A 20,289-nucleotide genomic window follows, 5' to 3' on the forward strand; every position below is an offset into this window, starting at 1 on the left:
GATATGGGAGCAGAAACTCGGTTTCACAAGTGGGAACATCGAGGGCGGTGTCTCGAGTGTGGGCTGTGCGCAGCAATGTAGTGATGTCCAGCAGGGCAATGTCCTAGTGTCTATTTGGTTTCTTTTTCGAAGTTTGATAAAGTGGATAATGTGTTTTAGAAGTCGTATGTTTTTGAAAAAAACAAAACACAGGTTTTTGGATATTAGAAAGGTAGCAGTACATATACCACACACATTACCTACCACCCTCAGCATCAAATAAAAGTCATAGACAATATTTTGCAGGAACACATGAATACTAAATATGATAAAAACAAGTGGCATAAGAGCAACTAATAATAGTATTTCGGAGTTTAGGTCACGTTTTGCTATCAAGTTATAAAAAACTTTCAGGATATTTTTGGGTTTTTGAATTATGGACCTATTCCTACACATATGCAAATTTACAAACACATTATAAATACACATTGGGGTGCACAAGGTTTCTATAATGAAGCATGAGGTTTAAATGTATGCAGGGCAAGGTTAATGAATACTTCGTGTTTTACTTCATAATATGGTCAGCTAATGTTGAGATGATCTGGTCTGCACTGACTGCTAAACTTTCAGAAGTATATGACATTTTTATGCTTTACAGTTGGGACTCAAATCTAGAGGTAACTGGCATCCTAAACCCCTTTATTCTTGCCATGGACAGGTCAGAATTACCCAATTTGGGCAAAATTACTTGCCTTTTGAGTACTATGGGAGCATCATAACAGCCTCCTGCCATGGGAAAATAAAATGGCTCAGGCAGGGAGAGGCAGGGCTTTTGAGAAACGGCTTTCACGTTTCTCTCAGTCCAAACCTCCTTGAACAGCTCATTTTGCTCAGACATTTCGACCAAACTGGTAAGAACATCCCTTGCTGAAGGCCAGTGCCACCAAGGTAGGACTGTCCTCCAACTGCCCCTACTAGCCAGGGTCTAGGCCAGGCATCCATCCGTCTCTTTCCAGGGTTTGTTCCTCTCTCAACCACCCTCAAAGTCCGCGAGTGCGGAAATCAGTGCTTTTAAATTACTACACTCACCTTTTAGACCTTGATTTGATACTTACTTGCCCTGTAAAAAGTAGCTCATGAATGCCACATTATTCTTGCCGTCTCTCTCCGCACCCTCTGCTAGTTTATTCACCATACTAGCATTTCCAGAGGCAGTGGCCAAGAGCAACAGACCCCCGTAATCCTGTGCATGGTGCAGGCACTCCTGGGCGAGGCCAAACTGACATTTACTAATGGCAAGTTCAGCAAGTTGTTTCCACTTCTGCTCTGACTGTAAGAAAGAGTTTCCAAGTAAACACATCTATGGAAATAAACATTTCAGTTTTCAACATCAATATTCTTCTGTTAACCTGAGTATTACTGTGCTGATAATGGGAGATATTTTACACATATACTGAGCTGTGCTTGTTAAATTGGTTCTATCAATCAAAATAAGAATGTAGTGACAAAATGTGTAATGAGAAAACAAGTTATTCGCATATACAAAATTCAAACACAAATCAATTTTAATGATGCATGAATAATCATCAAACCCATGTTATTTTTATTTTGTAATTACCCAGTAAAAGTAATACTATCTAATTGGAATTTTAAGGTAATTAGATTGTAAGTACTTTAATGAATGATTTCATACCATTTTTTGAAAGAATAAAATTATTTCATACATCCTTAAATATTTAACAGTAATATTATCTGTCATTTGTAGCTTCCCAGAAATCAAAATACTACACATTTAGATTATCTTAACATAGCTGAAATTTATTTAGCACATTTGAAATGAATTTACCAATAAATACTACATGTAAACCATGGTTGGGGGCCCCTCGATATGGAACAGTTCATTAAAATGTCATTAAATTGTGTCAAAATATTAAAATCTTTAAAACCAACAACTTTCTCACTAATTTGGGATACTGGCAAATTAGTGCTTTGTCTGCACTCCTAGAGTTCCCAGACTATAATATCTAGTATCTTACATCTTTTGCAAAACAGATCTCATATAAGCTATGAAAACATTTTTTCCTCTTTTTTTTTTTGAATGTTTATTTTTGAGAGAGCACAAGTGGGGGAGGGGCAGAGAAGGGGTGGGGTGGGGGGAGATAGGATCAGAAGCAGGCTCTGTGCTGACATGGGGCTCAAACTGAGGAACCACAAGATCATGACCTGAGCTGAAGTCAGACGCTCAACCAACTAAGCCACCCGGGTGCCCCCAAAACACTTCTTAAATCAGAATGCTAAGAATATCTGCAGTAAAATCCATTTAATTTAAAGACAAACAAAATGCATTTTTTAAAAGATCAAAGAGAGGCACTAACGTCACCAAAGAGTGTCACTAATGTGCATTTCGGAAAACTTTAATGAAGAGAACTTACACTAAATACACGTAAGTACCTACTGACTTTTGCATTAGTTATGAAAAATCATGACTTAGTACATACCTCTGCTTCTACTGCTAATTGGTATGCAATTTTTAGTTCTCCAAGCTGAAGAGCAAGTTCAAAGCGATGCTCAGGATCTGTGGATACTGTAAGAGCTTGTTGCTTGAAGCCCTAAACAGAGAATAGACATAACAATGTGTGGGCAGTCTGTATGTGTAGATTTACAGTGCACACACAGCAAATCATCATTGATCCACTCCCTCTTGAACTAAGAATACCCTGCTGACATAGAAACCCCATGGCCTAAACAAAAGAAATAGAATACTCTTTAATGAGAAGACGGAAAAATTAAGGAGTCATTAAATTAATTGGTAAGAACCAACCTAGCAGAGAGATTTCAGTCCCACAATGCTGTTTTCTAAGCAGTGAAAGTTGACTGATGCTAGCTAGATAAACTCCTGTAAAACTGGTAAAATCAGAAATTCAAAAGTAAACAGCTGTCAAGAACAAGATTTTGGAAACTTGACTGAACAAGAACCATTTCAAAAAGAGAAAGGCACAGTGGTGTAGACCTAGCTGTTCATAATCTACTCACTAAGCTAGGCTTAGAGATCATCTAGTCCAGTCCCTCAAAGAAAAGCAAGTCAAATGTAAAAGTCTTCCTTTCAGTTTTTCCTAATCTAGGTCATTTGGCAAACATTTGCTTCCAGGTCCTAATGCCAATCAGGTATCCTTACCTAGGACTTTACTATTGGTCTTACATCCACTTTATTTATCAGCCAGCATTCCAGAGGGCAGGAAATCCAAAACTGTCTTCCATTTTCCACTGTGTCATAAAAACAGGCTTTAAAGCCAACTACTGTAATTACCAAATTAGCTTCTCCTCTAAGAGTACTGATGGGAGTCTACACTATGGGCAAGTTCTTCAGCTCTATGGATGCGGTGTGTTGGACAAAGCTCAGACTTCAAGAGACTTCACTGGAATGAGGAACAATGCTCAGTTACAGGGTGGTTAAGAGGGAGGAACTGGGCAGCTTTCCAAGTTCTGGCTGGATCTTCAGGATGGCTGTATCACTGTGTTTAAAATGTTTTAACTTCCCAGACTATCCAAGCTGTCCCTCCTCTCATTCATCCATCTGAACAATGTAAACAAGGCATTCTGAATAATCTGCATACTCCTTTTCTTTCCTAGCAACTGGTGTAAATAATAAAAATCCAAGAACAGAGTATATAAGATCTATGGAACTCATCAGACATAAGCAAAGCAGATGAAATTAGGTGGACTAAATAAACTTTTGTTTTCCCCCAAATCCCCACTGAAATGACACTAAAAGGATTCTTTTTTTAGGAAACAAATTCTTTTTCAAAAAGTATTTATTTAGAGAGAGAGTGAGAGAGGGGCAGAGACAGAATCCCAAACAGGCTCAGCGCTGTCAGTGCAGAGCCCTACATGGGGCTTGATCCGAGGAACTATGAGATCATGACCTGAGCTGAAATTAAGAATTGGAAACAACCCAACTGAGCCACCCAGGTGCCCCTAGGGCATAAATTCCTTAGGATACAGAAAGACAGAGGAGACCTCTGTAACAAAATTTTGGAAGCTAGAAAACTGGCAGAGGAATTTAAACAGTTAAAACACTAAAGAAAACTAAACCTAAATCAGGAGTGAGGACAGCATAGAAACAACTTCATTCACACATCAGGATCCCCAGTGGCATCTCATGGAAGGCAATGCTAAAATAAACAAAACTGCCTGAAAGTCTCTGTAACAAGCAGGTAAGAAATAAGATACCCCAGGTCCCCACTCCTCTCCTCCCCCAACCTCTGGACACACACAGAAGACAGCAAGTTTATTCCTCGAAGAGGATAAACTAGAGGGTCTCCAGTCTGAGGGATACCTTATACATCTTCCAAGAGGAAAATAGGAAATTATGAGAATAGAGATTGAGACTAAATGAAATACCAGATGCTGAGACACCAACCTGTTTTCTACTTTGCATCCAGAATGATGGTGATTTAAGCTCAATCTTACCCCTTGGGCTGTAAACCCTAACCAGCCTAAGGGGTAACACCTACTAAAATATCAACAACCTGCGAGCTATATGTCAGCTAGAACAGTACCTGGTGCAATGTTAAGTGTTCATTAAATTCACAAGATGAACATATGGACCTTGAGCATCCCTAATCAAATGGCCCAGCCACATCCATAGTGTGAAGTCCGTATCGAGCAAGACCTCTCACAAATTCAGGCCTTTTATCTGCTTCTTAGACCTCTCCTCTTAAATGAGGGCCCAAGGATCATCAGATGCATGAAGAAAATCTCTAACAGGAAAGGCACAGATCAAAATGAACCAATAACAGCAACTTGAAGGAAGCATACCATGAAGGAATAAAAGAAAACCTCAAAACAACAAAACCTATCATTCAGACCCTGAGAGAAATAAACTTTCATCCATACACAAGAATAAGATTTTAAAAGTACAATAACAAAATGAGACTAGTGTAGGAGGCCTAACATTTCACTAACAGTTCCACAAAGAATACAGAAAGCTAAGGAAGGACATCATCAGAGAAATGAATCAAGAAAATCTCTCAGAAATAAGTGTCCAATTAAATAAGCTTGTCTAATACCCAAAAAAATGAATTTGTTCATAATTGACCTCTACCAAGGCCCACCATCATAATATTTCAGAACAATAGGGACAAGGTCCAAAAAGCTTCCAGAAAGAAAAAACAGATCAGGTACCAAGATCAGTAATATAAACCAGTAACACTTCAATAATAACTAGAAGCTAGAAGGCAATGGAACAAATGCCTTCAAAATTTTGAGAGAGAATTGCCTCCAGCCTAGAATTCTGTATCTAGTTAAATAGTCAAATATGTTTTAGAGGAGAACAATGGCAGTTTCAGATAATCAAGGTCACAAAAAACTTGACTTCCAATAATAATCCTTCTCTCAGAAAACTACTGAAGGACATGCTCCAGCCAGATAAGGGAGTAAACCAGCAAAGAAGATAGGGGATACAGGAAACAATGGATCCAACTGAGAGGCAAAAGGAAGGCCCAACCTGATGGTGAGGGGATATCCATGATGATAGGAGATTTCAAGGAAATCTGGAGAACCACCAGAATCTAGTGAGAATTAACTGTAAGTACACAGAAAAATAAGCAAAGGAAAAAAGACAACTCCAGGGAAAACAAACAATTGCAGGAAGGGAAAGCTACACTATACTAAATGGCTTAGCTGTGAGCAGTGTTTACAATAGCTCTAAAAATGTAAACACTGAAAACTGATGTAATCAAAATCATCCAACTGTAGTGGGAGGAGGACAGAAAAATGGCATGTATGTTGTATAAGTAGCAGGAGACAGAAAGGTAAACCCTCATCTTCTACAGAGTGTTAAGTCACAAGAAATGCTTAAAGCTCAGTAACAGCATACGTTATCTAGAGATGTAGAAATAAATTCCAAGAGAATCAACCAAAAGAATTAAACTTCTACTTCCTTTAGGAAGAAGACATGATAGAGGGAAGGAAGTGCTTTTTTTCCTTGAGCCTTGAAGAACTTTATACTTTGTGCACAACTTTGACTTAAAAACGCTCCATTAAGAAAAAAACCTACCACCAATGCTAAATTTTATGTGTATTTTACAATTAAAAAAAAGAAAGAAAGAAAAAGAAAAGCCTGCTAGGATAGAGAGAGAAAATGCAGGGCAGAAATGAAAATATTGATAGAATGGAAAAGAAGTCTACAGAAAGAGAAGACTGATAATCATTTCCAACAATTAAAGAAGGTACTAAGGGCATTAAGAAAGGACAAGGAAGAATATAATAAGTGACTTAAGTTTATAGGAGAAATTCCACTGCCATAAGGAAATCAGTGGCAATAAAGAAATAGTATTTTCAAATCCACATTAACATTCTTTTAAATTACTGGTTTAAAGAAAAAAACCCACAAAAGAAAACAAGCAAAAAGACAAAACAAAATCCTTTTACCTGCTTTTCCAGAAAGTGTGCAACTCTGGTCCTCTGTTCTTTTGGAATGGTAGGAAGAACTTTATCAGCCATGCTAAAATCCCTTCTCATGACAGCTGTCTGGTATTCCAGCACTGAAACCAAGAGAGAGTAGCTAACGATGTTCAGTTCTTTATCCCCCAGATAAAGCCTGTTGTCTTTAGGAATATAGCCCAGAAGATACATTGTTCTGTAATAGAAACAGAAACTAATTTAGGAGTAGGCCCAAATTAGTAGGTAAACATACACACACACACACACACACACACACACACACACACACACACACACGCTACCTCTTGCTCAAAATCTTTCCACTTTGATGCAATTTTGATCAACAACAGCCCATCTATTAAAACTCTAACACTGAAAAATCAGGCCCATCACTGCTACAGGCCAGCAATAAGTTTCGTTTAAAAAAAAAAAAGAAAGAAAAGAAAAGCGTAATTTTAAATTCAGGATGCTTAAGACACAAGCAAAGCAATTCTCAGTTACCTATCCAAGTGGGCAATGGTGACTATTTCTCCTCCAACATAATAATTTAATCTGTTCACAGAACTCGTGTAAATGAAGCAGTCGCCTACCCACAGCCCTGTTTTCACAATTTCCTGAATCTCACCAAGAACCTGCAGAGAGAAAAGAGTCTATTATTACCTTATTCAGCATTAGAAATCCGGTTACAAAAACTGAGTATGATTGGGGGTGATAAGGGAGATTAAGAAATGCAAAGTAAAATCCTACTTCAAGAAAGAAAATATTTCCCTGGAATTTCTATCTTCTTTTTTCATTTAAAAACAGATTCCCATGGGGCGCCTGGGTGGCGCAGTCGGTTAAGCGTCCGACTTCAGCCAGGTCACGATCTCGCGGTCCGTGAGTTCGAGCCCCGCGTCGGGCTCTGGGCTGATGGCTCAGAGCCTGGAGCCTGTTTCCCATTCTGTGTCTCCCCCTCCCTCTGGCCCTCCCCCGTTCATGCTCTGTCTCTCTCTCTGTCCCAAAAATAAATAAACGTTGAAAAAAAAAAATTAAAAAAAAAAATAATAAAATAAAAACAGATTCCTGGATGAGTATTTATAATATAAAATCTCACTGCTGCATCAAAGCTGTGATCTAAAAAGTGTTGATCTAGGGGCGCCTGGGTGGTGCAGTCGGTTAAGCGTCCGACTTCAGCCAGGTCACGATCTCACGGTCCGGGAGTTCGAGCCCCGCGTCAGGCTCTGGGCTGATGGCTCAGAGCCTGGAGCCTGTTTCCAATTCTGTGTCTCCCTCTCTCTCTGCCCCTCCCCCGTTCATGCTCTGTCTCTCTCTGTCCCAAAAATAAATAAACGTTGAAAAAAAAAAATAAAAATAAAAAGTGTTGATCTAAATTTCTTATATACATGAAACTGGAATAGGAAGTATTTCATAAAATCTTCCAGGAACATCTCCACGATAGGTGATTTATCTTTACCATTTGAGAGCTCATTTAAATCACTGGGTAAAATGTCTTAAGACCAAAACACCTTCTAATTTCCTTACTGAAAGATATCAAAGTCATCTGAAGATTCCCTAAAATCAAAGTACAAATAAATATCTTTTAAACATATATACTTTCAAACTCTGATCTTTGAGCCAAGGCTTTAATCTTCACATTTCACCAGACTTCCTTAAATGTTTACTTTCCTCAAACCTAACTTAACAGAATGTTAAAATCAGTGAAGTTAGGTTACACGAATATAAATCATTTAAGAACGAAGGTAAAGTTGTGCTGATGCAGTCACCTCAAAGGCATCTTCAATGCCATCTTCTGTAACTCCTTCATGTGTTTCCTGTGCAGCCAAGACTTTCTCCGACAGATACTTAAGGATAAAAAATGACTCCTCGGTGGCAATACAGACCAGCTCTCCAGAGTCAGACCAGAAAATCTACAACATGACAAACAGAACAGACAAATGGTTTCGGATTTCCGAGTGGTATGACAAACTGCATACACTTTGTTTCTTACAAGATTCGTCTTAGGACAGTAAGTACGCATTGAACAATTTTATGTAGTGCATAGTGGGTATATACATACGTACACAGATACACGAACACACATATATATACACACATGTGTATGTATATGCATTTAGAGGGTGGGCTGGGCTATTTGGTCTAGAAATGGAAAGACTAAAGGGAGACAGGAAGGAAACTGTCAGTGAACAGTGGATATAATGTAATTTAGGAGCAGCAGCCTATTCGCTATTGCTCTAGAACAGTGTTTCTCAGCCTTTTTTTTTTCCCATTATCACCCACATCCACCCACCCAGGAATGTTTTTAGACATTTTTCTCCTAATCACCCTCACCTACAAAATTTTAAATCCATAAATACTATATATATATTATACATATACAATTATATAATACATGTTATATATAAAATTATATAACATATATGCACACTGTATATACACACATATATATACTTGCATAACATATAAATACATGTGAATATCTATGCTTTATAGATAAAATTTTCTTCATCCTCAAGAAGCAATTTTTGCCGTTGGGGTACTAGTGCTCACTGAGAATGCATGCTATAAAAGATAGAACCAGGACCCAAGAGAGGTGGATTTGTCTCCAAAGAATTTTGTGACAATGAAAGCTGTCAAAGAAGCAGGTAGTTCCATAAGGTAGAAAACTTTGTCATTGGAGACATTTACCTAAAGTTTAAATAGCATCAGGGAAACTATGAAAAGGCTTTCTGATCTGATCCTGGATCTTTCCAAGTCAAGACCTTTCTGACTTCTTGTCTTCAAAGCAGGCTTTTCATACTCTGTCAAATGCCATTTAAAATATGAATAGCACTTGGCATTTGTATAAGTTTTCCTGCTTTTCAAAATACCCAATGTCTACCACCTCATTCAAATACTGCAAGTCTGATTTTCTAAGCAATCTTGAAGTAAATGACACTGTGTCCAACACAATGGAACCAGGACAGCTGGGTACAAGGACATTTCTTTGCCTCAGGGACTCAGAGCTCCTCACAAAGTTACACATTCTAAAAGTGACAGTGGAGGGAAAACTCACATGTTTGGGCTGAATTTCAATTCTGCGTATGAGTTCTGTATTGTCCCAGTCATAGAAAGCTAAGCCGTTTACAGATCTGACTCCCAATAAGAAGCCTCCATAGATACCTGAAAAGAAAAAAGATTTTTGGGTAGATGTTTCTGAGCCATTGCAAAGCTTCTAAAAATCTATCATTTATAAATAGCACTCACTTTCTGCTCCAAAATCTGGTTTAAAGGATTTTTTTTCCTTAAAGTTCTTAAATATCTTTACAACACTGTTGCTCTCTCTTATTGCGTATCTGGGGGGAAAAGGAAGGCAAACACAGCATGTTATATACCAAACCATACTTCCATCGAATGTCAGAAATATCTTCAGGTATACTTGAGTAATGACTTATGAGTTTCACACTGTCTGTTACACAAATTATTAGGGTTTACAAGCTATTTTAAAAACTGAGAAAGACCCAACATCCCTCAGTATATGAGTGATTAAACCAACTGTGGTACATTCATGCAATGGAACACTGCTCTGCAAAAAAGGCGACCAATTACTGACTCATGCAACAACATGGACGAATCCCAAAAATACTGTGCTGAACACAAGAAGCCAGACATATAGACTGGATATTGGAGTTTCATGTATATGAAACTCTAAAGACAAATCTAATCCACATGGTGAGAAAAAGCAAATCAGTGACTGGGGCCAGGGAACTGACTATTAAGGGAAAACGAGGATTTTCTGGGGATGGTAGAAATGTTCTGTCTTTGTGCTGGCGGTTATAGATTGTATACATTTGCCTAAAGTCACTGAAATGTTCACTTAAAATAGTACATTTAATTCTGTATAAATTATACTTCAATAAAGGCAACTTAAAAAATAAAAACTTTTGTTAAGTGGCTCAAGAAGTTAGCCACATTTGGCAACAACTTACAACACTGTGTATATTCAGGCGTCTTGAAAAAGGGGGACTGTGGCTGTTGCTGGACATTCAAGAGTATTTAAGGAAGTGATCTGATGAGTGTTCCTATCAAGATAGGAAAGATGCTGAATAGGACCTTAGCTGGATAAAGCTAAAAAAAAAAAGTGAACTATCAAAACAGAGAGGTATGGTGAGAGAAGTAAGAATTCATGAACTATAATTTTGTTTAGGATGGTAACAAAATACATTTAGAAATGGAACTGTGTATATATGAGTGTATTTAGGAAATTTATGAAAAGATCAAAACAAATTCCTACTCTCAGTGTATCTTTTGTTAAAAAATTTAAAAACATGCATCTTATATGCAACACTGAGGCTCAGGTTACTCTGTTGAGGGCAGGGGCAATAAAAAAATATGGAGGAAACAAAACTAAGAAAACTATGAAGATGTACATCAGTTGTGTGGTCAGGTGGGGGGATTGGGGGGGAAGTCCTGGTGTTTATTAGGAGCACAAAAAGGAATCAAAAAAGAACCACTCAGTAACCAGTATCTAGTATAAATAATTACAAGAAATTATAAATAACCAGTATCTAATATGATAATTCAGAGTTAAATGATTTTTCCTGTTTTTAATAAGAATATTTTATGAACACTCTAAATTCAAACAGAATTTGTTTTAAATATAGGGGGTGGGTAACATCACAGAAAATACGTTTTAAAGAAGATTCAATGAAGTTAGCATCAAGATGACATCAGACTGTAGTCTCTCCCAACTAGCTCGGGATCCTAGCAGCAGCTCAGGACATCAGCTCATAGGGAAAGCCTACCTCGTCTTGAGCCCATGAGCACCAGGCCCAAATGCAGGCTCCATCAAGGAAATGGGTGCTGGGCCCCCAGTTTAATGGGATTAGTGGATCAGCCTGAGTGAGCCTGCTGCATACTGAACACAGAAAGGGCAAAGACAGCTCGGGTGAGAACTGTTCTTGAAAGGCAGGAGCACAGCCAACACCGAGCCCTGGGAACATGATTCATACAGCCGCACACAGATGACCCATCTGCAGTCAGGGCCAGCGGGACAGCACAAGCCAAAACTTACTCTGAAGAATCATGGGCCCATGCAAACTCCTGGGCAGATCCAAAGCTCTTGTTTCTCAGGGCCATTGCTGTATAGATGATGTATTCGCCATCACCACACACCACGACAAACCTGGAAATTATGGAAGCCAGAGAGAGAGAGTAGGATCAATGACATGTGGAAGTTATGAAACACTGATTCCTCTGCATAATAAAATATTTCTGATGACAAATGCTACTTCGGTTGACTTTTTTTTTTTAATTTTTTTTTTTTTAACGTTTATTTATTTTTGAGACAGAAAGAGAGCACGAACGGGGGAGGGTCAGAGAGAGAGGGAGACACAGAATCTGAAACAGGCTCCAGGCTCTGGGCTGTCAGCACAGAGCCTGACGCGGGGCTCGAACTCATGGACCGCGAGATCATGACCTGAGCTGAAGTCGGCCGCTCAACCGACTGAGCCACCCAGTCGCCCCTTCAGTTGACGTTTATAATTGAATCTAATATCTTCTGAAGTTATACATTTCTTCAAATACAGAGCTAGACATAAATATTTTATCAACAAATCCCAAAACATATCATGAACACGGGCATCTGCTGAAAATCTTACTGCAGTGGCCTTCTCTTATAAGCAAAGGAGACTTGAGGCAGGAAGACAAGAATGGCTGCTGATGCACAGGGGGAGGATTCTAATAATACAACGGATACTTGTTGAGCACCAACATGCCTAGAACTTTGCTCATTACATTTACACCATTAGGAGGCACTATTTGTTGCAAGACTATCTTAATTTTAAAGCACATCACTCAAATGAATAAAAATACTCATTTTTAATGACTGTTAAGTTTATCAAGATAGAGTATTTTGGGGCGCCTGGGTGGCGCAGTCGGTTAAGCGTCCGACTTCAGCCAGGTCACGATCTCGCGGTCCGGGAGTTCGAGCCCCGCGTCAGGCTCTGGGCTGATGGCTCAGAGCCTGGAACCTGTTTCCGATTCTGTGTCTCCCTCTTTCTCTGCTCCTCCCCCGTTCATGCTCTGTCTCTCTCTGTCCCAAAAATAAATAAACGTTGAAAAAAAAAAATAGAGTATTTTAACATTTAAATAATCAGTAAAAACAGGATGTTGCACAGTCGAGTAACATTTTCTCCACAGATATAAAACAACACTATTTAAAGTTGCATTGGCTGTATTGGCTGCTACCAGATTGCCAATGCTGAAATGCAAAACTTATAGGAAGAAAAAGCTTTGTGATATTTATAATGCATTCTTAATCTTCCTAAGAAAATTACATGAGAAATAACTGTGGATGCCATTTACTGAATGAGGCAGCATACCTGGTTTACATAATTTGTCTTTTTCAATACTCAGCACTGAATTATAAGATGCCCAGATCTATTGTAAGTGACTTTTAAAGAACCACAGGCTTAATTAAAACTCATGCTTGAAACTCCTCTTTTTTTTTTTTTTCAACGTTTTTTATTTATTTTTGGGACAGAGAGAGACAGAGCATGAATGGGGGAGGGGCAGAGAGAGAGGGAGACACAGAATCGGAAACAGGCTCCAGGCTCCGAGCCATCAGCCCAGAGCCTGACGCGGGGCTCGAACTCCCGGACCGCGAGATCGTGACCTGGCTGAAGTCGGACGCTTAACCGACTGCGCCACCCAGGCGCCCCTGAAACTCCTCTCTTGACAAGATGTTGGGTGCTTTCTAAATCTTAAGAAACGAAACTGATGGTTCAAATTATAGCTAAGAAGCAGAATTATTACCAGTCCCCAAATTGTTTCTTTTTTTCTAATATAATTTATTGTCAAATTGGCTTACATACAATACCCAGTGCTCATCCCAACCCAAATTGTTTCAACGGACACAAACTTCAGAGTCTGCTTTTCTTCTGAAGTAAGTATTTAGAGCACCTAAGTACATGTTACCTGCCCTCAGAGAAACACAAGGACACAAACCCAACACATTTAAGATGAGTAAATACAAAACTATTTAACTGTTCAAAATTGCATGGTGGGACAAAGCCAGGAAGGCAAATATGCTTTCCCCTTGCATGCCAACTTAATCAACTGGTAGGGTTGCCTGTGGCCATGCTGAGGATTGTGAGGCCAGGGCAAAAGCTCATGAGGAATGCCCACCCTAGAGAAAGAGCAGCATATGCTGTGGATTTGCAAACCCACATATCTAACAACACAGAAGCTCAGAGAGAGATTGTGGTTGACTTACCGCCCATTAGGATTGTGCTGAATGGTCTGAGGGTATATTTCACAACTGCCCATATCCTTTACTGCCAGTGGCAGTCTTTCTCCATCTTTAATTTCAGCATCTCCCATTGCTTTTAGGTTGGCCTGCTGGACTTCTGAATGCTTGGCCCAAATTATCTTTCCATTGGCATCCATGGACATGGCAGGTTCCTCCCGACCAAGCTAGAAGAATTAACAAATGGCTCGTAGCAATAAAAAGAAAACAAATAAAACCACAAAATAAACACTTTCTATTTTCGTTTAACAGAGGGCTCCATCCTTTCACTTTATTTTTTTTTTAATTTTTTTAATGTTTATTTATTTTTGAGAGAGAGAGAGAGAGAGAGAGAGAGAGAGAGAGGGAGAGAGACAGAGCATGAGAAGTGGAAGGGCGGAGAGAGAGGGAGACACAGAATCCGAAACAGGCTCCAGGCTCCGAGCTGTCAGCACAGAGCCCGACACGGGGCTCCAACCCACAAACTGCGAGATCCTGACCTGGGCCGAAGTCGGACACCCAACCAACTGATACACCCAGTTACCCCTCCATCCTTTCACTTTAAACCTCCAGTGTTTAATCTCTTGTGCTTGCTTAATGAAAGAAGAGCCAGTTTAATAAAACTGGTGACTTAGAAGATGACTGTACAAAAATACAAGGAAAACTGCTTCCACTATGTTCATTTATTCAGAGAGAGTATAATTAGAGATTACCTTAACAATGATGCTCCCTTCATCATAGCCCAGAGCGACATTGTTGGACCCTCTAAGACTGGCCACGCACCACACTCTCTCCATTCCATAATTTAATGTGCTCTCAAGGCGATACGTGCTTGAATGCCAAATACGCACGGTTCCTAAAAAGAACAATGTGAATACTCCCTTTTAATTTGAACATCTAACGATGGATTAGGTCAGATGAACCAGCCACAGCGAAGTCCTTTTTTATTAGCTTCCTGGCAGCGTAAAGTTTTGATCTACAGTCTGTAGGTGATTTTATCAAGTAACAAATAAATAAACAGAAAATTACAGGTAAGAAATGTGATTTTCCGTGTGAAATAATGTATTTCCCGGGCACAGTGCCTACTATGTACCTGCAGATGCTTGATACACATGATCTTTTATGTTCACTATAATCCTGTGAGGTGGATATGTCTGTTCTCATTTCATAATCTGCCCAAACCACACATCCATGAAGTGGCAGTGCCTGAATCTGACCCCAAGTTTGTAGACTCCAAAGCACTGACAGGCTTTTTCAGTTTTTCGCTAGGACTTCTGGGTGTCCTCTTATTTAAATAATAGAGTCAAAACACATTAGGATGATGACGACGATGACAATAACAATGTCCCTTCATTTTGTAACTCAAATATTCTATTCTAATAAAAACAGCAAACCTAATTACAATGCCGGGCACTACCTGGCTTAAATATCTACTTTGTAATTAAAAGCACAGGAATAAACATACATTTCTAACTTACCGTCTTCTGAACCTGTGATGATGATTGGCAACTCAGGATGAAAACTGGCACAAGATACATTTTGGGCATGTCCCTCCAGTGTCTGTACACAAGTTTTATTCTGTAATCAAAGGACAGCAAGACACAGAAAACATTTTTTGTGTGTGAAAAGTAACTTATCTTTAATTTTTCCAGTGCACATACATTATAAATGATAGTAGTAATGACAATCTATATAGTATTCGACACAGAAAGTTTTGAAACACAATTATCTTATTGTGTGCATACTTTCTCTAACTCTTTGATAGTACAGGGAAATGTAATTGCAACCATCCTATTTAAATTTTTTTTTTTTTTTCAACGTTTTTTTATTTATTTTTTTGGGGACAGAGAGAGACAGAGCATGAACGGGGGAGGGGCACAGAGAGAGGGAGACACAGAACCGGAAACAGGCTCCAGGCTCCGAGCCATCAGCCCAGAGCCTGACGCGGGGCTCGAACTCCCGGACCGCGAGATCGTGACCTGGCTGAAGTCGGACGCTTAACCGACTGCGCCACCCAGGCGCCCCACAACCATCCTATTTAAAGAAGAAAACACACACACCTCAAAAGATCTGGTGTTCATTTGAATATTTTCTCGCCAAATTCCTAAGGTAATGTCTTTCATATTTTTATTTCTGTACTTATGCACAAATTTGAATAAGGTTCTAAATAACACTGATTTTCTAGGCTTCATTTTTTTTTTTTTTTAACGTTTATTTATTTTTGAGACAGAGAGAAACAGAGCATGAATGGGGGAGGGCCAGACAGAGGGAGACACAGAATCTGAAACAGGCTCCAGGCTCTGAGCTGTCAGCACAGAGCCTGACGCGGGGCTCGAACCCACGGACCTCGAGATCATGACCTGAGCCAAAGTCGGCCGCTCAACCGACTGAGCCACCCAGGCGACCCTAGGCTTCATTTTATTAACTGTTTATGGACATTTTGATGTGAGAGAGAAAAAACAGAAACTGAATCTGTCTCTTAGAGATAAAAAGCACAGTAACAAGAAATCATAACTAGGTTTGCAAAGTCTATGTGGCAAAATGGCTATAGCATGGCTGTGTCATGATATTATTAATCTGCTAGTTTCCAATTATAAACAAAAGTTTACCAGTGAGGATATTAGAGGATGTAATAATTCATTTTAATCAAATGTTTAAATTTCTAATTTCTACTTTTAAATGAGAAATAAACATGATGGCATTTTATTTTTAAAACCTTGACAGGCATTTGTTTTCATTTTTATGGAGAACTCTGGGATCACTGTTTAGGTGTAAATACTGAAGCCTGAAGTTATTTTGTGCTATGAATGGAGTTCAATAACCCAAGTTTTAACTGTCCTGTAAGAAACAACGAAATCCACGTCTAACATATGGCAAAGTAAGGTTATGAAAAAACTGTACCTGATAGTCCCATATTTTAACAAGACGGTCATCTGCGCCTGAAATGAGGTATGGTTTGTCGCCACCACTGTAGTAATCGATGCAATTCACGCCTTTCTCATGTCCCTCCAGAGTGAAGTTTGGGGAGGAAGACCCCAGCTGCCACACCTTTAGAGAACAACAGCATCTGACATTCAATATGGTGACTCGCCTTTCACAAGGCAGATCCACCACACTTCTGACATGTTATATAAAACACCAAAGCACAGGGGAGGGAAATTAAAGAATGTACATTTTTTTAACCCATTTGTTTCTGTTGTTTCTTACTTTACTTGAATTTCTAGGGGGTAGAATAACTATGGCATTCTCTGAAAATTCCAATTTCCAGGCTTCATCCCTAGAGATTTTTCTTTATCCCTAGAGATTCCCCAGAAATCTAGATTTTTAATAGAAACCCCAATGGTCCATAGGCTATAGTGTGAAGAATAATACTTTAAGGGTAAGAAATGATTTTATGGGAATTTTAACATAAAGATCATGAAAGTGAATTTAAGAAGGTCTATTAAAAAGAGAAAATTACCACTTAACTAAAAAATTTTAAGTTGTAAAAGTAGTCAAACATTACTAGAGCACTAGTATTGAGCTTTACCTTTACAAATATTTCCTGAGTGCCTCCTACACGGGAGGGGAGGGTAAAGATGTGTAAACAAATGTTTACCATTGACTGGATCAAACACACTTTACTAGAGCCAAAGATAAGACAATTTATGTTTTCATGATATACCTAATTTAGTGACGCAAGTCTGAAACTAATTCAAAGTTTCCAACTTATGTCAAAAGCAAGGACAACCCAGCAAAAGGAAAAAAATAAGGCCAAAACGCTAAGATATTCAGAGAGGTATCATTTAATAATTATCACACAAATAACATGTACCATTTTCTATAAGTTAAAGGAAAACTAACAAAAATGTTATACAGACGTAAGTATACACACGTAAGCAAAAGTTAATGCAATATGTAATTTTAAATCTATGCATGTATAGACATTTTAAAAATCATAATGGAAAAAGGAGTATGGCTGCACTCTTGCATCTTGTATTAAGCATCTAGTACAAGCAAGGTACTGTGTTGCTTGCTACTGAGTATCTGTTTGAGGGAGTGGAGGTGACACATAGTTCCTGCCCCAAACATCCACATTTCGGGGGGATACAGATTGCCATACACACATCAGTTATCATTCAAAATGAAGGCCATAATGGAGACAAAAGGAATGGAAGGAAGGGACTGAGCAGGACTGCCTCTGTCTGGAGATGAAATGGGTGTCTGAAAAGAGCTTCTCAGAGTAAATAATTATGCTAAGCCTTGAAAGATAAGTAGTTCTCTAGAGGGAAAAAAAAAAAATCAAAAGGGAGAATAGAGAGTGTCACAAGCAGAGGTAATAGCTGAATATGATTATGTGAACATTCATGGCATCTCTAGAGAATGGTGGATAGACCAGGGTTATAGGAGATGTCTCATCATATTAGCTGTGGCTAGTCTTGGAAACCCTTGTAGTCCACACTAAAGCACTGGAACTTTACTCTCAGACTAGAAACTGAAAGATGAAACCCATGTTATAGAAAGATAATTGGCAGCAGCAGTATGGAGAAGTAGAATAAGAAAAAGAGAATGGAGGCAGATGAAATTTAAATGTAAAATAGATTAACAATCAGCAGAGGTCAACAATGAATACACTAAAAGGAAACAGGAAATAGAGGAAATACACTAAAAGGAGAGGGAACAGAAGATTCTGGCATTTTTCTTATTCTGGGTTTGCGGTGGTTTAGGTGGTTTAAAAGTCTTTCAGTATACTGCTTTGATATGGAAAAACACTCCTTCCATCAAGAGCACCAAGTTGCAGTTAGAGAGGGAGGGAGCCAAACCATAAGAGACTCTTAAAAACTGAGAATAAACTGAGGGTTGATGGGGGGAGGGTGGGTGATGGGTACTGAGGAGGGCACCTGGTGGGATGAGCACTGGGTGTTGTATGGAAACCAATTTGACAATAAATTTCATATTAAAAAAAAAAAGAGCGCCAAGTTGCTACAATATTCTTCTAAACAGAATATGTCCTTCTGGATCAAAGTGAGAGATCCTATTTTGACTTCAATACAAGCTTTTGAGAGAAACTTATAATCAGGAATAACTTTCTGGGTAGCCAGTAGTAAAACACCTAAACAACTGTATTTCACCACCATAACTGATACAAATAGTGGACACCCTACCTTGATGGTCCTGTCCAAAGATGCACTGGCAAACTGGTTGTTATCTTTGGGATTAATCACAATCTGCATAACATAATGGGTGTGTCCTTCAAAGACTTGTGAGCAGGACCATTTTTTATCCCAGTCCCAGAGCTTAATAAGCATGTCATCTAGGCCAAAAGAAAGTCTTAAGTTAGTTGCAATTTATATTTCTTGCAGTCAGAACTAAGATGCAGTCTCTGTGCTTCTTAAGGCAGCAAATCTAAGAGAAATCATACATTCCATGACTTAAAGAATCAGAACTGAATACATTTTTCAAAATCCTTATTTATCCTAAGAATAAACTTAACTCTCTACACAAGAGCGGAGATAAGATACAGAAATTACTAATGGCAAATACAAAAGTTTCATGAGAAAATTTAAGAAAGCCTCAGTGGGCTTTACAGAATGACAAAAGAGTAACACAAGTTTGATTAGAATCTAAGTATGACTGAATAACGAGGTCGGTGACTAGGGAATAAGCATTCCTCTTATATGAACGGCTAAAAAAAGCTTTGAATTACTTCTCTCAATTTTAACTTAAAAATGTTTCAAAGAACCATTACCAATTCAATGCAACTTGTCTTAATTGCCCTCCAAAGAGTCCACTGTTTTAGATGGAATACCAGCGAGCAAAGTAGCCCAAGTATAACCTGAGTAGGGTATACGGCAATCCAGCAAAAACTCACTTACCAGCATGTAAATTAGCTTTCTGTTCAGATGTTTAATCATCTAGACCTGTAGGCCTTCCCTGACAGGAACTGGAACAAGTGCTATACAAATCCTAAGCAGAGTTGATATTTCATTAAATACAAAAGCAAGCAGCATTGATAGCACACTAATGGATTTAAATAGTTTAAAGGCTGCTTGGAATTAGAACTCTACTTGTAATGGCAGTGAAATAATTGCACGTCTCGCTGAATGAAAATGAATGACTCAAAGAGATGCACGTAACCAAAAGAAGTCACTTCTTACCGCTGCTAGTGAGAATGAAAGGCTGGGTTGGATGAACAGCAATACAGCGAATATAGTCCGAGTGTGCTTCAAACATATGAACCCTCTCCAGAGTGTTGTAATTGAACACTCTGATCTGCATATCATCCTGGAAATGAAAATCTAGAAGTCATTACTACTGTTACGAAGTCAACTGCACAAGAAAAGTGGATTATAGGCTCAAGGATTAAAGTCCAAGCTTCAAAACATTACACTAATTAAAAAATCAAGAATTAAATCATCCACATTATCACTGACCAGTTCAGAAATTGAACCGAAGGGATTAGAGATTCACAGAATTACTTACCGCTCCTGTCACAACCCAATTCTTTCTTGCAACAAACTTTGCAGCTCGAACAGGAAGATCACATACTTCAAATGTTTTCACCAATGTCTTTAAAATTAATAAAAACACATACACTTTGAGTTATGAGAAAATAACAGAAG

At 38.7% G+C, this 20,289-nt stretch overlaps 1 protein-coding gene across 1 annotated transcript in view; it reads right to left on the reverse strand.

The window, feature by feature from the left end:
• The window catches only part of COPB2 (COPI coat complex subunit beta 2), a 32,040-nt gene that overhangs the window by 1,695 nt on the left and 10,056 nt on the right, over positions 1-20,289 (reverse strand). Inside the window, exons 3-17 of the mRNA XM_047099036.1 lie at positions 20,150-20,236; positions 19,825-19,951; positions 18,832-18,980; positions 16,589-16,735; positions 15,166-15,265; positions 14,401-14,543; positions 13,676-13,875; positions 11,474-11,584; positions 9,667-9,755; positions 9,476-9,582; positions 8,187-8,330; positions 6,925-7,055; positions 6,412-6,619; positions 2,478-2,588; positions 1,095-1,309 (exon numbers count right to left, since the gene is read on the reverse strand). Of these exons, the coding sequence (XP_046954992.1) occupies positions 1,095-1,309; positions 2,478-2,588; positions 6,412-6,619; positions 6,925-7,055; positions 8,187-8,330; positions 9,476-9,582; positions 9,667-9,755; positions 11,474-11,584; positions 13,676-13,875; positions 14,401-14,543; positions 15,166-15,265; positions 16,589-16,735; positions 18,832-18,980; positions 19,825-19,951; positions 20,150-20,236 (2,069 nt within the window). The remainder of the gene's footprint in view (positions 1-1,094; positions 1,310-2,477; positions 2,589-6,411; positions 6,620-6,924; positions 7,056-8,186; positions 8,331-9,475; positions 9,583-9,666; positions 9,756-11,473; positions 11,585-13,675; positions 13,876-14,400; positions 14,544-15,165; positions 15,266-16,588; positions 16,736-18,831; positions 18,981-19,824; positions 19,952-20,149; positions 20,237-20,289) is intronic.

Source organism: Lynx rufus, unplaced genomic scaffold (genome assembly GCF_022079265.1).
Source record: "Lynx rufus isolate CCGP_SWC_20201006 ecotype Redwood Valley unplaced genomic scaffold, mLynRuf1.p SCAF_5, whole genome shotgun sequence".
In the NCBI taxonomy this organism is placed as follows: Eukaryota; Metazoa; Chordata; class Mammalia; order Carnivora; family Felidae; genus Lynx; species Lynx rufus.